Source organism: Quercus robur, chromosome 6 (genome assembly GCF_932294415.1).
Source record: "Quercus robur chromosome 6, dhQueRobu3.1, whole genome shotgun sequence".
Lineage (NCBI taxonomy): Eukaryota > Viridiplantae > Streptophyta > Magnoliopsida > Fagales > Fagaceae > Quercus > Quercus robur.
In genome coordinates, this window is record NC_065539.1 from 41,662,082 (window position 1) to 41,682,190 (window position 20,109).

Here is a 20,109-nt window from a genome sequence, read left to right on the forward strand (position 1 = left end):
GAAATAAACACATACTGACATACAAAAAACGATGGATGGAGCGGACCGTTTAATATACAAATCCCACCATAAATAATGAGACTCACCGCACCGGGTCGTGACTCACTGAGCCAACCCAGCAAAGCTTCTCGATTCTGCTGTATTGTCTTTGTCTTCACTCTTTGAGTCTTGACCGCTCCTAATTTAAAAAAAAAATATAGGAGTATCAAATAAATCTCTCTGAGATTTAAAAAAATAATAATAATAAAAAATTTATTTTATTAAAAAATTAAAAAAAGAAATGCCAGATTGGCTTTGGATAGAAGAAAACCCTAACACACGGCGGGTCGAACTCGAGTTGAAACATTCTCACCCACTCACCCATTCCCACTCGTGAGTCGCGACTCGCACCATTGATCTCACCCTCCTTCTCTCTCGATTTCACCCTAATTTTCTTCCACCAATCTCTTACCTTTTACTCACAAAATTTTTTTTTTTTTTTCCGAGTTCTCTAAATTTTTATTGACCTTCAAAAGCAAAGCAAAGCAAAAGCACCATCTGACTCGGCGTTCCATTTTCTAACTCGGCTCCTTCCTTCCATACACTCACCTTTGCGGTATGCGATATTGTACGATCCTTTCATTTCTTAGCTCAATCAGAAAATTCAACTATATATATATTTTATATTAATTTTAGTTCTAATGGAAATTTGTTAGGTTACATTATCTTTCTGAGTTTTTTATTTTTAATTTGTTGTGTTTGGAAACTGAAATATGAGTTACAAATATTTGTAATGTGTTTTAATGAATGATGATCTAAAAGCAAACAATTGAGTACAATGTTGTTCAGTACAAACAAGGAGGTTTTTTTTTTTTTTGGTTTTAAGTTAGACATGCTTGAGCTGGTTATTGAGTATGTCTTAAATTTGTTTTAAGCTATCATTTGTGTGAAATGGAATTGATGTGTGTATTGTATTGCATTGGGCACAATAATATGTATAGTGAGAGGTCTATATATATATATATATATATATAGAACTGAAACCTTGACCACCGCAAGGTGTAGTGAAGCTTCAACGAATGTGTTGTGCACACAACGATAGCTCCATCAAGGCTCCAATGGTACACATAGTGTTACCCTTATCGTCACGTGGTGTGGGGTTGATGAGTCCACACTAGAAATCCCCATTTTCATTCAGTTAGGACTCCTATGACTAATATGGCTAACCCTGGGGACTAGTACAAGTAATAGCACAATGGGCCTAGGCCTGCACATGGATTTGGGCTGATATAACTCTTAACATCCCCACTCAAACTCAAGTTGGATTACGAGAAGCCAAACTTGAGTTTGGATACAAGATCATGGAATTGATTTGGTGGATGAGTCTTGGTGAATATGTCAGCAAGTTGTTCTAACGGATATGTAAAATCCCTAAAGAAGATGGTTCCAAAACACAATAAACTGTGAAGTGAAAGGTCTATATATACAGACACGGAATCCTAGGACTAGTATTGCTAATCTTGGGAAACAAGTAATAGCACAATGGACCTAACCCCACAAATGGACTTGGGCCGATATAACTCTGAAAATTTGAATGCAAGAAATGAAACCAATTACTACTCAATTTTGTGGACTCTATCCATATGAAAGCTCTTAAGATGATAACGGCTCATCTACCTCTATCTATGATATATGCTTAATAGTATGTTTGAATAACTGAATGTTTTTACTTTAGCCAAGTAATGATGAATTTGAAGGTGTGATCTTCTTGCTTAGGAAATTAAATTTATGATTTGAAACTTGTGTGCAATTTTGTTAGGGCACCCAAGCATACTTTACTACACAACAAATGGTGAAACTGTATTTTGTTGATCCCAAAATTTTAAAATATTTGTGTGTTTGTCGAATTAGCCTTACATGGATTTCCACCTGAAGATTGTGTAACGTAGTGTGTGTGTGATGTTTTCCAATTATCTATTTTTTCTTTAATCCCAGTTCCCTACTGACTCTAAAATCAGTTCATTTTAGGTTGAAGGGCTCATTTGAGATATCCGAGGAAGTAACACCAGGCAGGCAAGGTTATCTGTTTTTTCAAAGGGGCATGCGGCTGGCACTTTCTACTCCTAGAGAGTTTTTGGCTCATTGGACTCGCAATGTATGTAGTTTAACTGACATTCCTAATTACTCATCATGAAATTATTTTTGTATACTTGTACTTGTACACCTACCAATTAAAAAGATAAAAAGAACTCTTAATAATCCATTCAAATTAAATTCTGTCAAAATTTAGATTTGAGGACTTAAGAATTTTCTTTTTAAGTTGAAAGATATAATTGGTATTAGATTTTATGCAATATTTTTAGAATTTTGAATGGGTATGCCTGTCCATATTGATTACAGTCAAGACTGATTTTGATACATGGGCAATGAAGTAAAAGCCTTGGATGTAGTTCTTATACAAGAATCTCTACTTATAGTGCCTTGTTTTGACAAATTTCATTTGAACAATCATGCTTCTCTCATGTAATTTTTTTTTCCCACTTTTTGGTTACACTAGTATTAGTTCCTGTCTGCCTGACTCATGCTTTTGTTGATTACCTGAGCTTTAGAACATGGAAGACTTTTCAATATGGAAATATCATAGCTGTGGTATATTTTTCCTAACGTATTTGTTTGTGCCTCTTGCAGCAACATAATCGGATAAGGGTTAAAAAGCGCTCCAGTACAAGTTCCTGAATAATTTGATTCATGGCCCGAATTCGCTCCTGTGGAATTGTTGACCCTGGATGGGAGCATGGCATTGCTCAAGATGAGAAGAAGAAGAAGGTTAAATGTAATTACTGTGGGAAAATAGTTAGTGGTGGAATATACAGGTTAAAGCAACATTTAGCTCGAGTTTCTGGAGAAGTAACTTATTGTGACAAGGCTCCGGATGAAGTATATTTGAGAATGAAAGAAAACTTGGAAGGATGTCGTTCCAATAAGAAAGCAAGACAGTCTGAAGATGAGGGACAGGTTTTTTTGAATTTTCACTCCAACGATGATGAAGAAGAAGTGAATGTTGGGTATAGAAGCAAAGGAAAGCAGTTGATGGTTGTTCGGACTTCGCCTGTGAACTCAACTCCTCTTCGTTCACTGGGGTATGTTGACCCTGGGTGGGAACATGGTGTTGCTCAGGATGAGAGGAAAAAAAAAGTAAAATGCAATTATTGTGAGAAAATAGTTAGTGGGGGTATTAATCGTTTTAAACAACATCTAGCTAGAATTCCTGGGGAAGTAGCACCTTGTAAACATGCTCCTGAGGAAGTTTATCTCATGATAAAAGAGAATATGAAATGGCACCGTACTGGTAGAAGACACAGACGACCTGATACTGGTGAATTATCAGCTTTCTTTATGCTGACAGACAATGAAAATGAAGAGGAAGAAAAAGAGCAGGCTGTTCTGCATCATTTCAGCAAAGAAAGTCTGATCGAAGGCGATAAAAGAATGGGAAAAGATCTGACAAAGGCAGTCAAAGGGATGTCTCCCAGTACTTGTTCTGAACCATCATTTAAAAGATCAAGATTGGATTCTCTTTTTTTGAAAAAACCAAAGACTCAGAAACAACAATCTCACAAACAAGCAAAAGTAAATACAGCATCCAATAAAAAATCCGCTAATGAAGTTATATCTGCAATTTGCAAATTTTTTTACTATGCAGGAGTTCCTTTACAAGCAGCAGACTCCATATACTTCCATAAGATGCTAGAGTTGGTTGGTCGATATGGACAGGGTTTGGTATGCCCTCAGAGCCAACTGATATCTGGCCGGTTTCTACAGGAGGAAATTACAACAGTTAAAAACTACCTAGTTGAGTGTAAGGCGTCCTTGACAATCACCGGTTGTTCTATAATGGCAGACACTTGGAGAGATACACAGGGTAGAACATTAATTAACTTTTTGGTGTCTTGCCCCCAAAGCGTTTATTTTGTTTCTTCAGTTGATGCCACTGATGTAATAGAAGATGCTTCTAATTTGTTTAAGCTGTTGGACAAAGTGGTGGAAGAGACTGGTGAGGACAATGTAGTTCAGGTATTTGTTTTATTCCAATTTTCAAGTAGTTCCTTGCCTGATGAAACAATAATCTTCTAGCACTAAATTTGCTTCCTCCCTCCTGCCTCTTGTAGGTAATCACAGAGAATACTCCCAGTTATAAAGCTGCTGGTAAGATGCTTGAAGAGAAAAGAAGGAAGTTATTCTGGACTCCATGTGGCACCTATTGTTTTGATCGGATGCTTGAAGACTTTTTGAAGATAAGAAGTGTAGGGGAATGCATGGAGAAGGGACAACGAATTACAAAGTTCATTTACAACCAAATTTGGTTGTTAAATCTTATGAAGAATGAATTTACCGAGGGACAGGAACTTCTGAGGCTGTCTATTACTAAGTGTGCCTCTAGCTTTTCCACTCTGCAAAGCTTGCGGGACCACAAGATTAGTCTGAGAAAAATGTTTCTATCAAACAAATGGATTTCCTCTCGGCTGTCCAAATCAGGCCTGGGAAAAGATGTTGAAAATATTGTTTTAAACCCTGCATTTTGGAAGAAGGTGCAGTATGTTTTGAAATCGGTGGACCCAATAATGCAGGTGCTTCAAAAGATTGACAATGGTGAAAGCTTGTCAATGCCATCTATATATAATGATATGTACAGAGCAAAGCTTGCAATTAAATCCATCCACGGTGATGATGCACGTAAATATGAACCATTCTGGAATGTAATAGACCATCACTGGAGTTCACTTTTCTACCACCCTCTGTGTATGGCTGCTTACTTCTTAAATCCATCGTACAGATATCGTACTGATTTTATGGCGGTAGGAGAAATAATGACCTTTGATTAATTGCAGATACGTATAGGTTTTTTTCCTAATTAAATCTTTGTTTTTTATGGATTTAGCATTCAGAGGTGGTGCGTGGACTTAACGAATGCATAGTTAGGCTGGAATCAGACAATATGAGAAGGATTTCTGCATCTATGCAGGCAAGGATATTGAGCTAACCATTTGCTGCTGTGTCCTAACTTTTTCATATATCTAAAACTCTCCCATATCAATTTCACAGATTTCTGATTATATTACTGCAAAAGCTGATTTTGGAACTGAATTGGCAATCAGTACAAGAACAGAGCTTGATCCAGGTGATGGCATTAAACTGCTTTGTTACTCATTTGAGAATTTTAGTTACAGGTGCACCGTGCATGCACACATGTAGAGTGCAGATAGAGTACTTTCATTCCATCGGCTTAAACTGACTTTTTTTTTCCCTCCTACTAGCTGCATGGTGGCAACAACATGGGATAAGTTGCTTTGAGCTGCAACGAATAGCTGTACGCATATTAAGTCAGACATGCTCATCTTTTGGGTGTGAGCATAACTGGAGCATATTTGATCAGATATACAGCCAAAGGCACAATCGTTTAGCCCAGAAAAGACTGAATGATCTTATCTATGTTCACTACAACTTGCGGCTTAGAGAACACCAATTAAGGAAAAAGTCGGATGAAATCTCTCTTGACAGTGCTCTCATAGAACGTTTACTAGGTGACTGGATAGTAGAAGCAGAGAAACAAGCCTTGCAAGATGATGAGGTATTCAAGCTCACATTTTTCACATGCCAAGGGGCTGTGTGAATTGGGTTACACATGTTAGTTGATCTGGCTAACTAGTAACTATAGTTGGCTGTCATATGCAAAAGATGCATTATGTTGCATAGCATTCCAACTTGTAGGGGTGCTTCACTTCATTTATTATGGCAAAAAACCTCATATTTAGGTTTAGTATGTAGGCTGTAGAAAATAAAAAAGTTACTGTTACTAAGCCTATTCTGTGCAACCACAAAATCTTTTCTTTACAAGTTGAAGGATGACATTGATTCAGATGAGGCTCTGGTAAACATTCCTTGGCTGATTGGAGTCTGCAGACAATGTGTGATGTGAATCTGATTTTCCCATTTTAAAGCTGTAACCTCCATGCTTATCAAAGAAAATATGCCTCTCTTTTGAACAATGCATCAGTTCTGCTATTACTAAACGCAAAATTTAACTGACGAACTCTTTATTGTCCCTTTGTAGGAAATCATTTACAGTGGGATGAAACAAGATTCATATGATAATGATTTGGTTGATTATCAAGATGGAACTGCAGAGGCTAGGAAGGGATCCCTTGAGCTGGTTTCTTTGACTGATGTAGAATCATTGGATGCTATTCCTGCCGATGCTGGTGCTGCCACTGACGATGAAGCTGACATAAATTTTTTTGATGATGATTTGAGTGATTAGTCAAGTTATATGATTCAACTAACCTGGAAAGAAGTAATGTATCTACATGTGACAGACCTTACGATAATTAGATTGAAAGTGATGAGAAGTTCATTCTGTAGATTTTGCATTGTAGCTTCTCTTTTTGTAGTCCAAAAGACATTCAATATGAAAAAATACCTGTATACCCTGAAGCATGTGTCTTTCTTTTCACACTAAATTTTCTCCCTTGCGTAAAATTGTTCTTGTGGTAGTAATTGGTGGTTATCGCTCCAAGCCTGTGGTCGTCTTTTTGATAAATTTGTGGCAATCTTGTGAATATTTTTGAACAATCAAAGATTACTTGCTATTTCATTAAACAAATGTTAAAATTTCAAGTTTTTGTGATCTAAAATTATGTGTAAAAAATAAGTTTATTAATTGAATAGTAAATAACATTTAATTTAAACGAAATTTGATATGAATGTTAAGAATATAATGAATGTGAAATTTAATGGTTAGATTTTCAAAATTCACACAAAAAAAAAAAAAAAAATGTATACGAAATTTGAAGGGTTTCTTCTTTTTTTTTTAATGGGAAAATTTGAAAGGTTTTTCTCAAAACTAGTTTGGAGAGAGACGTTCATATTTTTTTGCTAACTACTGTTTCTAATAAGGAGTTCAACTACTCGTCTAGTTTCTTTGATGGAAAGGGATGAAATTCTTTTAATTTTTTTTTAAGATACAATATAATTTAAACTTATAGCATCAGTTCTATGAAGATTAGTTTTTTATCATTAGGTCAAAGAAATCAATTAGTTTTTTATATAGGTGGGATTTGAACTCTAGATTTTTTTTTTTTTTTTTTTTTTTGATAGACAGATTTTTTATTCAATAATATGAAATTTTACTAATTAAATTAATCGGAAACCCACAATTATGTTCTAATAATTAGAGTTAAAATGCAGCATTTAACACTAGATGTTTGTTGGAATTTGGTCCCTAAGCTCCATGCGACATTTAATTTGTCTTATTTTAAAAATAAAAATCAACGTTGGTGTAGCTTTATCCTAGCAATGTTAAACATTTTTTTTTTAAGAAGAGTAATCCTAGCAATGTTAAACATTTTTTTAAGAGAAAGGTTGAAAGCCCTAAGGGTATTGGTTTAAAAAATATTTTAAAAAACTTTTTATGGAAAAGGAAAAAATTAATTAAATTTTTTTCATAGCTTTTTTTATTTTTTTTATAAAAGTGACATCAAAACTTTTTAAAATTAGTTCATTAACAAATTGACTTAAAAGCACACATTAACTAAAGAAAATAAAGAAAATAAATTTGACTTTTAGATGATTTCATAATATTTTACCCCCTATAATCCCTTGAGATTTAAGACTTCAAAATTTTACTCCTTTAGCAACTGGTTTTTTTTTTTTTTCTTTTAATCTATCCTTAAGAAAATCTTAAAACCGAAAAACGAAAACAAAAACAACTTGGACCGGGTTGATATGAATTCATCAATTGGGTCAGTCTATTTCTTTGGACTCTTCTGGGCCTTATCAATGTCAATTTGAGCAGCCCAGTGGCCTTCGCTTTCCTAAACCCAACAAACCTTTTTCTTCTTTCACGGCCCAAAAAGAAAACAATCGAAAAACCCTAATATCTCACAACTCAGAACACCCAAAACCTTTTCTTCTTCGATTACAGACTCAGTTGTCGATCAGAGGTACATACTGTTATCAAATTTTGGTCCTTAGTTTTTTTTTTTTTTTTTTAATGATTATTTGACATTTATTATCTCTCTGTTTGGTTTCTGAGAAAACTTCTCCAAGTTTCAAACTTTCGCTTAATTAATCCCAGCACAACAACTATCTTAGCTAATGCAAGTTGGGTTTTTGTTAAAAACCAAACTGATAGTAATAACTCATTGGGTTTTTGCTTGTGTTTTATTCTCTGTGCACTGTTTGATATATTTTTTACGAAGGAGCTGTTTGAGTTTGATTTTTTTTTTTTTTGGGAAATAGAATGCCAGAGAACAAACCAGTGATTGGTCTTTCATGGGAACCAAAGCTGCCAAATTTGTCATCAAGAACCCATAATGGGTCTGAGAGCAAATCTCAGAATCAGGGTGAAACCAGTGCACTTTGGAGACCCAATTCAGAGCTTGTTGATGGGCTTTTTGTCCCCCCGAATGACCCCAGAAAGTTAAACAAATTCAAGAAAAAGCAGCTCAAAGATACTGCTGGAAAAGGCTGGTATGTCTGTGTTTCAATGATAGTTCATTTTAGCTTTTCATTATATTTTCTTCTGTCTGATTTGTTGCTGAGAAAAGGAAAGAGATGAAAGCTTTGAATTTCATAAATTTTGATGCTTTTGGTTTCCAAGTTAATCACCAACTCTCTTCAAATAGTGTTAGGTGTAAATGGGTGGAAGAACTTAGTTTTTTTGGATCTCGACTAGCAAGATTTTTTCATTTGGAAGTGTTGTTTTGTTTTTTGCAAACAATTATTACATTCTGATTATTTTTTTGGTTATTGTAACATGTACATAGGTTTGACATGCCTGCACAAACCATCACCCCGGAGATTGAAAAAGATTTGCGATTACTGAAGGTGTGGTGAACTCTTTTTTTGTCCATGTAACTTGTTTCTGCGGCACTACTTTACAATTATGCTTATATTATTGTTTCTGTAACATTTTTGGGGTTTCACTGTTGTGAATTTGCTTTAGTGTTTCAACCTTTTGTGCTTTAGGGAATGTGTCATTATGCAACTTGGGTCATGGTCATGCAGCAATGGAATTAGGGAAATTATTTAAATGCCTGTGTCTTTGTAAATTGAGGTTATAGCTTGATGTGATATTAGATCTTACTCTTCTACTTAAGAGATTGTTCAGCTTTAGATAATTCACACACTGGAAAAATAGAAATGAAGTAGAAGTTAATTTTATATGTTCTCTAATGTATTTTTAGGCATTAGCCATTGACTGGATCCCTGTTTAGCATTCCAAAATTCTTTCTTATGTATAGAATGTAAAGGTTTTACTTATCAAAAAAAAAAAAAAAGTGTGTAAAATTTGACTCTAGAAGGGTCAAATAACAAACTGAAACTGAAAGCTGGTTGATTTTCTACAAGTTGAACTGGAATCGATCATTGGTATACCACAGTATGGCACTAGTAGTTGTTTCTCTGCCAATGACTCTGACAGTTTTGCTGATCTTCTTCATGCCTTTCTCTAACTTGTAAGCAACAACCTTGGTGAGAGGGATTTACCCTGTTCCATACAAAGATGATTTTCCTGGGAGATAAATGATATCTTTTAGTCATATACAGCTGGTTAGCTTTCTTGTAAAATGGCATTGACATACACAAGTATAAAATTTGGGTTGGACTTGAAGCAATTATGGTGGTAGTATCTTGGAATCTTTGGTGTGTTACTCTTTAGGGATGTTTAAAGTTTCAATTTCAGAAAGTTGATTCAGCAACTCAACTTCACTCAAAAAATTGTTCTCATTATATTGACCTGAATGCACATGGTTCTGTTTGTTTACATGAAATTCACATCAAGAATCAAACACATTGTAATTTAAGATGTGCTTCTAAATTATGATTTGATCTTACTTTGACCCAAGTGAGTGTTCTCTTATCATAACATGTTTTAGATATAAGACTATGCCTGATTCATCTTGAGATTTCTTTGGAGTTGAATAAGTTTGATTTAAACAATCTCCAATTTACTATTGAATTATTTTGGAACTCATGATTCTTAGTCTTTTTATATCTATCTAAATTATGGAAAAGTTTTCATTGTTCCTTGAGCAATGTTTTCTCCTCTCACATAAATGATGGGGCCTACCATGAATTGAATTAGCAGGACCCATTATTATGTGAGAGGAAGAAGCAGTACTTCCGGAGTACTGAATTATTACAACTAAATCATCATATATAAGAACTTATTGTGAAGCTTGCTCTTTAATTATTTTTGGGATAAGTGATTGTGAAGCTTGCATATGCATGCAAGTAGTTTATGGGTTTATCAAGATAATAGGGCACTTGCTAATTGACTTTGATGGTTCATTTGCTTGCTAGGAGTTATTAGATCCTGTAACTTACAGATTATTATATTCTAAAATTATTTTAAATAAATTTTCCTCTTGATTTCTGAATTCAAACCCATGTATATGATTACAGTTGAGAAGTGCCATTGATCCAAAGAGGCACTACAAGAAGGGTGATTCAAAATCCAAAACGTTGCCCAAGTATTTCCAGGCAAGTCTGTTTGTAACTTCTAGACTAATAGTATGTGATATGTTGGAGCTGAAAATGGGAATGTGTATTCTCCTTTGGGCGTCATACATTTTGTTGTTTAGGCTTGGCTGATTCATATTCCATTTGTCTTTTGACAATTAGATCGGGACAGTGGTAGAGTCGGCCTCAGACTTCTTCACTGGTAGACTAAAAAATAAGGAGAGGAAGGGAACAATTGCAGCTGAGTTGCTATCTGACCGTACCCTTGCTGACTACAGGTGAGATATGCAACTCTATCTTGTGTTTGGGTTGAAAAACCATATAACAACATAATGTGGGGAGTTTAAAAGGTATAAAGAATGCATTATTGTTATTCGTAAAATTATGTTCTTTTGCCTATATAGAATGGTTGATTAAGATGAAAATTAAAATTCATCAGCAAAGGGAGTAATTTAAATTTAAAATGCTATAAGTGCGTGCTTATCTCAGTTGTCATCTTCAAATGGACTTGCAAAAACATCTTCAGACGAGCATAATTTGTGAAGAAAACAGCAATGATGTAACACAGTATAAAAGCACAAGAGAGAGCATATAGTATTAGATGGGGAGAGAAGGAAGGCTGAAAGATGACCTTTTAATTTATGCTTTGTATTTCTAGTAACTATTCCCAGCAGAACTTCCATCAAGACTTCTATTGTGCAGTTTACACATTTCCATTGCTACATTTAACCAAATTGGAATTATTTTGATTATTTCTGAGGAAGCTGTTCCTTTGCCCTCAGTTATGTGAAGAGCACAATTATTTTTATGATAATCCATGTTTGTATTTGATTTACATCTTATTTTTTGGAATAGCCAGAATCTCTTTATGAATTGAAGGTTTAATTTCAGTTTGTAATGTATCTTGCTTTGTTTTCCTTTTCATGTGGAAACCTGTTTCAGGAAGCGCAAGGTTCGAGAGATAGAAGAAAAGAATCAACCAGGGGGAAATGAGAAATGGAAGATAAAGGGTCGGCAGTCACTGAAGCGTGCAAAGCAAAGAAGGCACTGATATATCATCACCATTTTTTATCAGATATTTCTGCATTTATAGAGCATGGAAAGTTATTGTGTCAAGATAGACCCAGCGACAGATCCGATAAACTGTGATACTTTTACCAAATGACATGATAAATAGAGTATGCTGAGCTGATTTATAATTCATAGCTATATTCACATGTACCGTTTCTCTTCTAGGTTGGCTCTTTCCCATAGTTTCCATTATAAAATTGTTCATGATTTTTGTGATGTATAAACACATGCTCCAGAAAATAACAGTTATTGATGGGAATTTTGGCTCAAGACATGTTTAAGAGTTCTTGGAATACTTAACTAGTTTCTGAATGTGCAAAGCCCTTCTATTCATATATAAATTCTAAAACTTGCAATTCCTGTGGAATACCATCTAATTGATCTTGTTATTTTGTATACATATAGAACATAAAGAAATAATTTAGTTTAATGTGAATTTTTCCAAACTTGTTAATAATGTAATTTAACAGGGAAGACGGCTAGATTGGAATTTCATTTTTAGTCTTGGGTTGGATTGAGTTTAGATTGCCATTTTTTGGAACTCTTACAGTATCCTTGTGGACGACTAAATTTCAAGTTTGAAATAAATCAAACAAGTAAAATAATTTCACAAATGTGAATTTGTATAGATGAATGTGGTAAAATTCTTTGTGATTACAAAAGAAAGATTCTCTTATTCGATTTCCTTGGAAGACTTGTTGATTGGAATTGTGGTAATGTGATTTTGATTTGAACATCAAATATTCTTCAATTTGATAGTTTTAGCCCCCCAAACAAAATATTCATGGTTCTGCCCCTAATGCTAAGGACTCCATCCCAAAGCCCCCTTTAATGAGTAATGGCACTCCATTAAAGTAAATATATAAATAAAAGCAATAGCTATACTTTATATTCATATGCCAGGGCACTGGGGAAATGCTAAGGACTCCATCCCAAAGCCCCCTTTAATGAGTAATGGCACTCCATTAAAGTAAATATATAAATAAAAGCAATAGCTATACTTTATATTCATATGCCAGGGCACTGGGGATGCAGGGTTTAACCATGACAATGCAGGTGATTATTGAGCAAGGGTCTCATTAATGTAAGTCGTAACTCGTAAGGGCATACATTAATCATTCATTTAGAAAATGTTTTATGAGAAGTTGAAAAGGCTGTCAAACTTTTTGATAGTTTTTTCAATTTTTTATAATAAAGTTTCTTAAAATAGTTTACTAATGTATACCCTTAGTAAAATCCATTAAGTAAAGCCAATATATAGAAATCTTGGAGAAATTCTCTAATACACACATTTTACACTTTTTTTTATGCGGCATCTCTACCTAATCTTAATCGTTAAAATATGATATAGTATTATTTAATATATATATATTTATAAATAAATGGCTAAAATAAGGTAGCTATGATTCATTGTATGTACCATAGAATGATCCGTGTGTGTCTCCAATTTAGAGTGATAAGTTCTTTGCATAGAGCCTACCCCAAGAAAACTTATCATCAGGAAAGTGAGGGACCATTCTCAATTGCTGGCGCTTTAGGAGGCCATTGAATCCATTTAAATTTATCATCATTTTGATATGTATTTAAATCATTGATTATGTGACAAAAGAGGTCGAGATTTGGTGTGATGGCAAGTGCCTTCTACTAAAAGCAACAGGTTGAGGATTTAAGTATAGGAATCAGCCTCTTCAATAAATTGGAAAGTAAAGTTGCCTACCAATAAATGATGATGTGACAAAATCCAATTCACTTGTTTTAAAATAAATTGATAAGATTTTAGGAACTTCATCCCTCAAGGCCTAAATGTATTCAATTGATGCAGAAAACACAATTAACTTCTATAGATAAAACTGCTCCCTATGAAATGCCAAGAAATATATGGATTATCATGACTGTACGTCTGTACCTAGCAACCCACGAAGAATATACAAGGAAAAAGTAAGGGGGACTTACAAATCATATACAAGAGAAATGCCAATTTATTAGAATGAAAAAATTGGCAATCTGTCTCTTTGACAGTAAAACATACAAGCATTCAACCTCAGTCCTATATTTCCATGAATTAATCATGACAGCTTGAGGGTATTGTTAACTTTGGAACTGTAGCCTACGTTCACGGCAGTGGTTCTTGCGAATCTCCCAAACGAGACAAATGAAGGTATGCATCAGTCCCTGCAAAAGCACATTGCAAATATAAAGATGTATTAGAAGCTCTTTGTTGGATTGAAAAGAAAAAATATATATGAGAGAATAAATATACAGATATAAACTAATGCCATAGACATATAAAAACTACAATCAAATAAACACATAATATTGACGAATAATATCACAGTTGAGGGTGAAAAGGCATATCATCATCATGATATAGCCCACAAAATGGAGCGCTTAACAAAGTTCGGCTGCCCATGCATGAGAATCAACAGCTTACAAAGAGGAAGATATTACAGAATTCAATTTTATTTAAGTCTAAGCTGATATCACCCTCGTATTGTGTATTATAAAAGAATTCTAAATAAGAAACCATGAGAGAACACACAAATATACCATGAATGCCTCTTTGAATTGTTTATCTGTTATAATTTTACTCCCCACATATGAGTTATTCTGGCACCTATTGTTCTGTTCACCATAATATCCTTAAGAGATGGACCAAGTAAAATAACCCTAAAATAGGGATACCTTTGCCACATTAGACAACAAGGTCTTCTATTTCCAGTGAATCTATAAGGTATACTTTCAATTACACAAAGGGTGAAGGGCTTTCTAAGTCGGTTTATAATATCAAAAATTGGTTACATGTTTTTTGCACAGCAAAGATGCAATAGCTAATCCTCTGGCAACATTCAGTGTTATGATGAATTATAAATAATGAAATTTCTATAACCTGTTCTTCGATCTTCTCTGAAATAATGGACTAATGGAGCATTATCAGAGGTGTAGAAATTGGGACTTTAAAACATGATGACATGTAATTACTGCCCAGATGAAACACAAATACACAGAAATAATGAAGTATGCCAAGCTTATTGGATTTGAAATGGAATGCTTGATACAAAGTAAGATGCACCCAAAATATTGTTCAACTAATTTGAGGTATCAAGCACTTTTCCCTGTTAACTAGCTACCGACACTTTAACAGTTCAAATGCCAGAAGCTAGTTAACAGAGAAAGATGCTTGATACCTCAAATTCTGCTATATCATGGACGTATCATACCATACCATATAGTTGTGGGACTTTGAATGTCAAGCCCAAGGTGCTAATCCAACAAGCTTAAACATTTAAGAGTATGAAATCATTCTTGAATGCAACAAATCTGGAGGACTTTCAACTCACCATATCCTTCCATAGAGATAATTTGCAGATCCCCTCCAAAATACCGAGCATACAAGCGACTTATTGGAAGCCCATATCCATAGCCAGCCATTGTTACTGAATTCGCTATACCAAGATCGCATTCCTCATCCAGTGGGTTTCTTGCAGTGCTATAAAGATATGTGAAAATTTTGGGGAGACCACTTCTTGGTATACCACCCCCCTCATCTGAAACCTATCATGTCAGTCAGAGAAACTGGTTAACCAGTGTAAACTAGTTCAACACAAATGATCAAAAGTGGCAACTCAAATTATCACAAAGAAAGGCAAAAAAGAAATGAAGAGCTTCTTCACAAAGACAATTTATTGAATATTTCTTGAATCTGTATAGTACAACAACTATTACCTTGATAGTAACATCTTCTAGCCCATCAGCAACTATTATTCGAACAGGTGACGTAACTTTGTCCGAGTCCACAAAACGCTCTTGGACGGCACGCAATGAGTTCTTAACCAACTCAAATACCATAAGATGCAAGTGTGTTGGAACATAACTGTTATGAAATCAAACAGAACATTATATACAACAGAGAAAATAAGTGCTATAATTAAAAATCTCAGGTCAAAACTAATGGATAATTATACGTCAAATCAAGGCAAAGTTTCATGAGGAATATCCTCATCACAAGGAATGGAGAACTGAAATTTATACTTAAAAATAAAAATAAAAATAAATAAAAAACTGAGGAGAAAACGGAAGAAAAACATAGAAACATAAAGATTAAATAAAACCTGAAAGGAACAAATTGAAATAAGTCAGATGGCTTACGGGAATGTAAAATGAGGATCCCCATAGATATTAACATCAGGTGCACTGCCATACTCGCGTAAGCAAATAGCACGGGCATCCTCACTGGCATTTCGTGCTACCTCCAGTGGAGACATTTTCGTGTGTATATAACCCACACAATGAGGAGGGGGATTAGGATTGTGCAACTCCACGTGTTGCCCTGAGTTTTACCCAAAATTGAAGCATATAGAACTTATTTAGTACCTACTCCAATGGTAGTACAATTAATGGTGGTGAAAAAAAAAAGGATGAAGATTTAGTAGAATTGACCAATTAAGAAAGTAGTCAAGTATCATAACAAGGCAAGAGCAAATTGGAACTAACCAATAAGCATGCGAATTCCAATTCTCGACATGTAAAATCGGTCTAGAAACTGATGAATCTCATCAAGATCCTTGTAGACTATTTTTTGTTCCATGCCTTTCTTCAATTGTTGAACCCCTAGAGCCATCATGGGGACCACATTGTTGTGTCTCACCTTAATTGCCTTAATCATTTGAGTAAATTCCTTCTCATCATTCGTATCCTTGATCTCAGGAAACGATCTAAGGTCACGGAAAGAATCCAAATACCAATCTCGAACCTGAGAATCAAAACATCACACAAAGTGACTAACCACTCAAAACCTGGAATTGAACCCTGAGTTTACCATCCAACAAATAAACTATCAACTTGAAGTAACTTCCCCTTCCAAACACAGCCATATATTTTCTCACTTTCTATATTTAAAACATCATAAGGGGAGAAAGAAGGGGGGGGGGGGGGGGGGGGGGTGGGTTGTTTGGAGCATCACTATAACAAGAATGTTTTCTATTTTTTTTTTAAAAGGACCACCTAGCGACAAGCAATTGGCCTACATGCAACAACCCTCAGACCCGTCAAGTGCATTTAAGCAAACCCTCCTAGAGTGCACGCCGAATTGAAGTAAAGCATACATTTTTCAAATGTAATATATAATAAACTCTAATAGAAAGATTCATAACATACAACACAAAAAATCTAATTAACTCAAAATAGTAATATATTTTGCCTATTGGCTAAAATGGATAGTGCAATTGCTCAAAATTTTGCAAGTTCAAATTTTACAAAAGTTATTTCAATTTTTTATAGTAATTGAAAATAGTTATCAATAGAAAATATCATGATAATCTAGTTATAGAATGTTTAAACATTTTATTCACTTGTGCTTTATAAAAATACATAATTGTGATAGCTATGATCAAACAAAGTATATCAGTCAATTAAAATATATCCAAAAGGATAGACCAAAGGCACAAGCTTAGTAATATCCTTGTTTGTGTCTTACGTCTTTTGATACGAAAACAAAAAATCGTTTGTGTAATACACCGCCTTAAAAGTAGTGTTTGTACAATAGATCAATGGTCCATGTCATTTCCTTCAAGATCAAGCAATTAATTTTAATGATTCATATATTTTTTAACAAAAAATAAACAAAGTAAAAGCACGCCCAAACACACTTCATTAATGTGCTTTGTGCATTCAAAAAAGTGGGCGCTTCGGCCAAACAAAACGCTTGCACCTTGGAGCTTTGAGCTTTAAGCATGCCTAAACGCGCTTTTAACAACAATGAACATCATTAAGTACACAATTTTAAAATACTTGTCCATTAAGAAAGCAAAAACTGTGTTAACAGCAAGAAAGGTACTTTTTTTTTTTTTTTGATAAGTACAAGAAAGGTACTTTCTATAATGCTAACCAAAACAATGCTTATGCCTTTTCAATTTAGTATAGACTAATAGACAGAAAAATTCATAATTCAACTCTAACCAAAACAGATCAATATGTTCAATCAGGGAGTTCAACATTTCCAATTCAAAGATGTTCACCAGATATAACAATTTGAGGAGCTCCTGCAGAAAATTTGCTCCTTCTTCTTTTTTTTAATAAAAATCAAAACACAGACAACAGGGATCTCCATTTCTATTATTATACTAATAAACAAAACGTCTTGAACCCAGCAAGCAGAATCAGAATTCAAGGTAATTAAAATAAAATATATATAATATAAAAATGAATGGTATCCAATAAAGAAATACCAGCCAACTTTTCCTAATCCTAAAAATAAACCCCCCAAAAATAAAGTAACAAACTTTACTCTGTTCCATAAACCACAATCACATATACACAAAGCCACAAAGTACTATCACAAACACAAAATTGGAAAAACACCCAGAAATCCAATTTCCAAAAGCATGCAAAACAAAAGGGTATTTACCTTCAAAACAGCAGGTTTATGAGACAAGCCATAAGGGAGGGTTTGAAGCTCAAGGGCTCTCCTGGCAATTCGAATGGGGAGCTCCTTGTGAAGGAACTGAGCAGAGATTAGCAAATTTTTGTCACTGGGATCTGAACCAAACTCCATCATGTACCTCAAGCTCACACCAGTCTGCTTCATACAACCCCATCTCTGCACCTCTTCGATCAAGCTCTTTGAGAATGTCAATGCCTCACACGCTTTCTTAGCCGCCATCTCTGGAACCCACAAAGTACACACCCCAAACAATAACTACAACAACAAGGAAGAACCAGATTTCTTCAACAATGACAAGTGTCAACACATGCAAGCCAAGCTCAAGCCCACAATGCAAAACTGTCATTAATAGACGGCACACACAAAAATTTAGGAAACACTGAGACCACCTCTTTTATATTAACTTTTCTGAGAAATTAAGGGAGAAAATTATTATAAGATATAAAAAGACCAGTGGGTCTGGTCCGTCTCTGGAGGCTCACAATGAAGCCAAGTTAGGATAGGGTTACACGGCAACAAGGCTACGCACGCAATATTTAAACAGCAAATTATAAGTGTCGCACGCAATATTTCTACAGCAAATTTTAAGTGTCAACATTCTCTTTGTAGGTTACTCAAAAAATAAAACATTCTCTTGTAGGGTGTTTTTATAGTCACATCCAGGAGGTGAGTCACAATGGTCATCCCGTCCCTTCTTTTTTGGCCATAATAAAAAAAAAAGTCTCAAGTTGTGATTAATGATAGACAAATAAATAAATAAATAAATGATATCAGCTATTGATTCAAAGGAGAACCAATAACAACTTACCGCATAAGTTTTGTTGTGAAAAAAATAGTGCTTTTAGTATTCCTCTTTTAAAGTGGTAAAAGTTGGTAAGGAAATGTGTATATGTTATGTAATTTCTAACAATTTCTAACTATATGTAGTATGTAAGTATATATATTAGGTTTGTGCCCCTAGTATTACTCTTTTAAAGAGAGGTAAAAGTTGGTAAGGAAGCGTGTATATATTAATTAATTTCTAAGAATTTCTAATTATATGTAGTATGTAAGTATGTATATTAGATTTGTGCTCCTAGTATTACTCTTTTAAAGAGGTAAAAGTTGGTAAGAAAACGTGTATATATTAATTAATTTCTAACTATATGTAGTATGTAAGTATTTCAAAAAAAAAAAAAAAAAAATCTAGAAGGTCTAAAGCATTGTAACTAAATCAATATTTTTTAATGTTTCTAATTGAGATATTTAGGATTCAAATTCCTTACTAATACTGTACAACCTATTCATTCTTTTTTTTTTCCCCTTTTTCTTTCTTTTTCTCTCACTCAGTCTCTCTCTCAAACACAAATAATGATTTTTTTTATTCATTTTTTGTCACTCTCAAACATGCATGATCTGGGTTAAGTGTAAAAAAAAAATTTATTTTAATGTGGTTTATTGTAAAATAAAGAAAGTGGTTTTTTTCATAAACTAATTGGAATGTTCGGGATTCACTGGCTGAAATCTTGTCGTGTTTTTTTTTTTTTTTTTTTTTTTTTTTTTTTTTTTAATAATAAAAGTCAAATACATTTTTGTTATAATAATAATAAAAAATAAAAAAAAAAAGAAAGACAAATTCATAAGCATAAAACAGGGAATTTTTTTTTTGCATAAAATGAATACATATATATATATATATATTGCATCGATAGTTGGAGGTGGGAGAATTTAAACCATGAACACGATCATTGGAAACACTAAGAGCAATAAAGATAATAAATACACGTAAAGTAGACTTATTATAACCGCGTAATTGAGCAAATCTTATCACATCCTTGGTTAAGTATAAAGTGAATAATCACATACTATAATTAGTGGAGTATAAAATAAATTTCATACTATAATTAGTAGCATATGAAATTAATCACATACTATCATTTTTTTTTTTTTTAAGAAAAACATACCATACTTAGTGGAGTATAAAATGGAGGAATCTAATAACAAAGATTTTGCCAAAGGCCTTGTAGCTAAATTGGCACTTCCCCATGTACAAAATGTTTGGGGGTCCAGGGGGGAAAGGGTTCGAGCTGCGGAGTTAGCAGCATGTTGTAATTATTTCT

At 34.0% G+C, this 20,109-nt stretch overlaps 3 protein-coding genes across 6 annotated transcripts; 2 read left to right on the forward strand and 1 right to left on the reverse strand.

The window, feature by feature from the left end:
* Window positions 1-286: 286 nt before the first annotated feature.
* Window positions 287-6,471, forward strand: LOC126688802 (uncharacterized). 4 transcript variants are annotated; one of them, XM_050383644.1, is made up of 8 exons: window positions 287-607; window positions 1,998-2,134; window positions 2,668-4,053; window positions 4,149-4,835; window positions 4,919-5,002; window positions 5,083-5,158; window positions 5,295-5,608; window positions 6,092-6,471. In XM_050383644.1, the coding sequence occupies exons 3-8, from the start codon at window positions 2,728-2,730 to the stop codon at window positions 6,296-6,298; spliced, it is 2,694 nt and encodes an 897-aa protein (XP_050239601.1). In that variant the 5' UTR covers window positions 287-607; window positions 1,998-2,134; window positions 2,668-2,727; the 3' UTR covers window positions 6,299-6,471. The 4 variants fall into 4 exon arrangements, with proteins under 4 accessions (XP_050239601.1, XP_050239602.1, XP_050239600.1 ...); XM_050383645.1 differs by having other exon boundaries at window positions 2,008-2,134; XM_050383643.1 differs by having other exon boundaries at window positions 287-595.
* A 1,347-nt stretch (window positions 6,472-7,818) lies between these two features.
* On the forward strand, window positions 7,819-11,841 carry LOC126688803 (rRNA-processing protein fcf2). The gene is made up of 6 exons (XM_050383647.1): window positions 7,819-7,979; window positions 8,278-8,508; window positions 8,805-8,865; window positions 10,444-10,521; window positions 10,663-10,778; window positions 11,443-11,841. Exons 2-6 carry the CDS (start codon window positions 8,279-8,281, stop codon window positions 11,549-11,551), a joined length of 594 nt encoding a protein of 197 aa, XP_050239604.1. The 5' UTR covers window positions 7,819-7,979; window position 8,278; the 3' UTR covers window positions 11,552-11,841.
* A 1,590-nt stretch (window positions 11,842-13,431) lies between these two features.
* Window positions 13,432-18,518, reverse strand: LOC126688804 (pyruvate dehydrogenase (acetyl-transferring) kinase, mitochondrial). The gene is made up of 6 exons (XM_050383648.1): window positions 17,975-18,518; window positions 16,063-16,321; window positions 15,718-15,898; window positions 15,295-15,442; window positions 14,910-15,123; window positions 13,432-13,743 (listed from the first exon to the last, which is right to left on the reverse strand). Exons 1-6 carry the CDS (start codon window positions 18,227-18,229, stop codon window positions 13,685-13,687), a joined length of 1,116 nt encoding a protein of 371 aa, XP_050239605.1. The 5' UTR covers window positions 18,230-18,518; the 3' UTR covers window positions 13,432-13,684.
* Window positions 18,519-20,109: the final 1,591 nt, after the last annotated feature.